This window comes from Bactrocera latifrons, unplaced genomic scaffold (genome assembly GCF_001853355.1).
Source record: "Bactrocera latifrons isolate USDA-ARS-PBARC rearing strain unplaced genomic scaffold, ASM185335v1 scaffold_156, whole genome shotgun sequence".
NCBI lineage: Eukaryota > Metazoa > Arthropoda > Insecta > Diptera > Tephritidae > Bactrocera > Bactrocera latifrons.
The window spans coordinates 716,207-721,329 of record NW_017535030.1 but is presented as its reverse complement, the minus strand read 5'-3'; the positions used below and the strand labels follow the sequence as shown (position 1 = coordinate 721,329).

At 36.3% G+C, this 5,123-nt stretch overlaps 1 protein-coding gene across 3 annotated transcripts in view; it reads right to left on the bottom strand.

Moving 5' to 3' along the window:
- The window catches only part of LOC108966127 (protein doublesex), a 105,422-nt gene that overhangs the window by 76,612 nt on the left and 23,687 nt on the right, over positions 1-5,123 (bottom strand). For all 3 annotated transcript variants that reach the window (XM_018928882.1, XM_018928883.1, XM_018928881.1), the window contains one exon: positions 2,371-3,899. In XM_018928882.1, the coding sequence (XP_018784427.1) occupies positions 2,371-3,106 (736 nt within the window). In that variant the 5' untranslated portion in view covers positions 3,107-3,899. The remainder of the gene's footprint in view (positions 1-2,370; positions 3,900-5,123) is intronic.

Here is a 5,123-nt window from a genome sequence, read left to right as displayed (position 1 = left end):
TATGTATGTTTATATATTTTTCTGTGTAAGTTCTACTTGATTTGACATAGTAAGAGCAACTCAACATGTACAAAATTAATAAGGAATTTGCAGAGTTATTCACAACGAAATTTATAAGGAAGGTATGGTTTTTATACCTTCCATGTAGGCTACTTTCAAAAAATTAATTCTTCAATTAAAAACTTGAACTCGGAAAACAATTTAATTGGGTTGACATCAGCTATCTTAGCGCTAAAAATTACACTTAAACAGGTGCTGCTGCCGAGGAAGCGCTTCCTTGTATCGGCACTACATCACAGCGCGTACAGATCTTCGGGTAAATGTATACATACATATATGATGCGTATGCATAGGTGTAAGAATGGGTTTATGCAGAGGTCCACTCTACATTCGAGTTCTGCAAAACATTATACCGGTTACGTAAATACCTACTTATGGCTTACGTATATATGCTTGTGTGTACTGTAAGACCTCTCAACGCCAAATAATCAAGTATCGATCGCATATCAATTTAAGCAGTGTTGAAATGCCAAGATAAACTAATTTAAAGTATTTATCATCATAATATAATGTCATAAAATTATAAATAAAGGCTTCGGGCAAACAAAATCGTTAAAATTACTTATCGAAATTACGTTATTAATAAAATGGCGTTTACACATCGGTGTGTATGTTTAGCTTAGCTACTGCACTTATTTCTGTCAAGCGTCTTGTTTCTCGCAAATTGATTTCAGAATGACTCAGCGTTAAATGTCTAGATGAAGTACAAAAATAACAGGGAACAAATAAGGAAGGGCGAATGATAAAGTGATAATCGAGATTTCAGGCGTGGTTGTGAACCGATTTCACCCATATTTGGTACATGTCATCAGGGTGTTCAATATTATATACCGAATTTCATTGAAATCGGTAGAGTACTTCCTGAGATATTTTTTATGGTCTATAAGTCGGCGACGCCATGCCCTTTTTCAATTTTTAAAAAAAGCCTGGATGCAGCTTCCTTCTGACGTTTCTTCTGTAAAATTTAGTGTTTCTGACGTTTTATGTTAGTCGGTTAAAGCACTTTTAGTGATTTTCGACATAACCTTTGTATGGGAGGTGGGCGTGGTTATTGTCCGACTTCTTCCAYTTTTGAACTGTATATGGAAATGCCTAAAAGAAACGACTCTATACAGTTTGGTTGACATAGCTATAGTAGTTTTCGAGATATGTACAAAAAAGTTAGTAGGGGCGGGGCCACGCCCACTTTTCCAAAAAAATTACGTCCAAATATGCCCCTCCCTAGTGCGATCCTTTGTGCCAAATGTCATTTTAATATCTTTATTTACGGCTTAGTTATGACATTTTATAGGTTTTCGGTTTCCGCCATTTTGTGGGCGTGGCAGTGGACCGATTTTGTCCATCTTCGATCTTAACCTTCTTATGGAGCCAAGAAATACGTGCACCAAGTTTCATCATGATATCTCAACTTTTACTCAAGTTACAGCTTGCACGGACGGACGGACAGACAGACATCCGGATTTCAACTCTACTCGTCACCCTGATCACTTTGTTATATATAACTCTATATCTGACTCTTTTAGTTTTAGGACTTACAAACAACCGTTATGTGAACAAAACTATAATACTCTCTGTTGCTCTGTCTAATGTTGCGAGAGTATAAAAAAAATAACTAAAGGCGTTATTTTAAACGACGTACTAAATTCAGTAGAAATCGATTGGTTAGGTCAGGAGATTTGGGTTCTCACCAAAAAGTAGGCGGCCACGCCCTTAGTTAAATTTTCACGCTCCTATAAAGACTTCTCATACCATCCCGGTATAATTTAATATCTCTGGCGTATGGCAGCCAGTAAATGTCTCTGCTTAGAAATGGATATTGTAATATTGTATATGMATATATGTATGTACATAACTTTGCTAGTACATAATCTACATAACTAGACTTTATAATCGTTTAGTTTTTTCGTTAATATATTTGTAAGAAGATTAAACGATTCGTTTATTCATTTCCATAAAATGCTTATTTTGGCCTCAATTTCTKTGTAATAATTCACTGAAACTGATTGAAGTGTATTATTTTGTCCCGTCATGAAAGGACCATTTCAGATTAAAATCTACTTTATAACTTTATTATATTGGGTTTGGTCTATAGTTAAAATAACGAATGATACTTGCAATGGTTTCGAATATATGTATGTAACTCACATTTATCGGTTTCAAACAAAATTACCTCCCAATAAGATGCCTATAATRCTTCTATAAGCTTTAAGCGATATATTAAACTTTTTATGGCTATAACAAAAAAGTGTATTGTATTGATATTAATTATGTAGTGTATATCATAAATATATAYATTATTAGAGCACTTACCTAAAGGAATATTTACTCCATTGGGATGCAGAGATGGTTTGCGACCTACCACCGATATGGGCAATACCGCTCCTGAAGTGGACGATGGTGATGGCGAAGATGTATCACTAGAACCTTCTAGCGATTGTGCTGGAGTGGGCACTGTGGTCATGTGATGTTCGGGTGGTGGCACCGACCCAGGTACAGAGGTGATGGCAGAACCTATTCCACCGGCTATACCGCCGTTACCACTACTGCTAACATTACCGCCGCCATGTTCGACGTGTGGCGGAGAACGGATCGCTGTCGATATATGATGATGTGCCGCAGCAGCTGCTGCTGCAGCTGCAGCACTRGCATGATGATTTTGATTCAAGTGATGATGATGATGCAAGTGATGATGATTAAGTAATGCCGTTGGCCCGTGTACCACTGGCGGTACCTCATGAATCTGCAGAACCCTTTGCTCGTCCTGCGCTTGTGCCCGTCTCAAAGCAGTCTGCAGTGCCATCACGCGCTGACGATCAGCGGTTAAGCGGCATTTTTCACATGTGCAAAATCGGAACTTACAATACCGCTTGTGTCCTTTTAGTGTGATTTTGAGCCCATGATTACGGCAYCGTGCACAATTGGGTGGAGTGCGAGGGGATATCGAACTGCCGCTGCTGCTGGAGGCCCCACCGCAAACGTCTGCCTTTGAGTCATGCATGTCCGAATCGGACATTGTGTCGCTGTTCCAATTATCCTCCGAAACCATTAAAGAACAGCTACGAAGCCTATTCGCTGTGCGTGCGTGATGACCGTGCAGTTGCGAACAAGGCGGGCGAATGTAGAGTGAAATGTTGATGCTCACTTTAATTGGATATACCAGTACGTATGACAACGCACCTTTACTGCTATTTAGYTTTAGTGTTTTGATATTGAAACACAACTGTTGATTTGAAGTATATTTTTGCCGAAGAAACTTCCAACTGCTGGCCTAAGTTCTGATAATTGTTATTATGTCTGTATATATGTCATTTACAAACATATAATTAACAGTTTAAAAAACAGTTAAAGATAATTATCAAAAATTCATGACCCACAAACACACATATCTATGTATGTATAYATATATTCAAAATCCTTTGGGCAGTTTWTTAATGTCTTCCTACCAAGAAGCTGAACGGCTAATCTTCACCAAAATATTCAGTAATTAGTACTAACAAAAGCATCGCGGTTATCTCAGGAGAATGCAGCTTTAATTATAWCATCAAATCATTGATATTTGGTTTCGTTTAGCAATTACCAACCATTACTTAAACTTTCAATGTGATAAATCATTTTCTTTCATTCTCGAAGCACTGTCACTTTCACAATAACTGMTTTAAATGTTTTATATGTCCTATAAGCATTCTTTTGATACCTTTATAATGCTGGTAGATCTTATCACTTGGATGCTTTAGTGTTAGAATTCAACTGCAAGTTTATTTCACATATAAAATTGTCTAACAGAGACTGATCCCTTATTTCTATTTTATTGCCATTCACTCATTTTCCGAAGTGGTGGTCTGTAAAAACAATAAAATATCTTTGTCAATGAATATGTTATGCAAATGAAAATATTAGAACTTTTAAAATACATGTTTTAAATTTCTATGACAAATAGTGAAAATGGATTATGTACAAACAAAAATCACCCTGAAACGATATTATCTATTATGGCCGATACGAGTATCACATACTATTATATCCCAGATTTTARTTCAATGTTCGCATTCGTTTCATTAAGGTACCTCASATACCATTGGCAATTTYYTTGGGGACAGACAGAGAGTCAATCGAAATTCAACTCGTCTGGTCATCCTGATCATTTATTATTATATGTATASAACTCTGTATCTAACTTATTTTCAGGTGATACAAACAGCCGTTAGGTGAACAAATYTATAATCTGTAGCTACATGTTGCAATGGAATAAAGATGTTGCGAAATATATTATATTGAATTAATATATGAGGGATACAGTTAGTATAACCCGATTTTATCCATTTAGGATGCGATTTAACCAATTTTAAATACTAAACACTTAATACCAGAAAAGTACTTTCTCTAAGTTTCTTGRCTCATCTTAGAGACTAACCGCTATTTCGGTCGGAAGTCAGCCATAGGCACTCAAGCCACATATTCAGATGCTTGATTTCGGCCATTTTGAGACGTCATATCTTAAGGGCAATATTTATATAACTATTTATTTAAAATGGAGGAAATATAATATATGGACTTATCTATTGCAAGTAAGGTGGTAACCCTTCTGGTGTTCAGCTGTAAAATTTCGTGCTCTTCAAATTTTTTTTTAATACATTTAATCTTTATTGTGAAACTATTTGAATTAAGTTATTTGTTAAGATAAGTATCACTTATACATTTTACTATTGAAGCAATTTAAATTTACTTTAATTGTTTGTGAGTCTGAGCATTTTGTCTCTTGCTGGCTATGTAACGGCAGGATCTTACATTCCATTCTTGATAGTAAGGGTTTGTGCTGGTCATGCATAAAATGTAGACCGACAGAAATTGACCTGTTTAAGGTATTTAGACAGGCGCGCAATAATTTGAAAGAGTCGGCTGAGAACTTGAAAACCTTACGGAAAACAAGTAAGGAAGGGCTAAGTTCGGGTGTCACCGAACATTTTATACTCTCGCATGATAAAGTGATAATCGAGATTTCAGGCGTGCTTGTGAACCGATTTCACCCATATTTGGTACATGTCATCAGGGTGTTAAGAAAATAT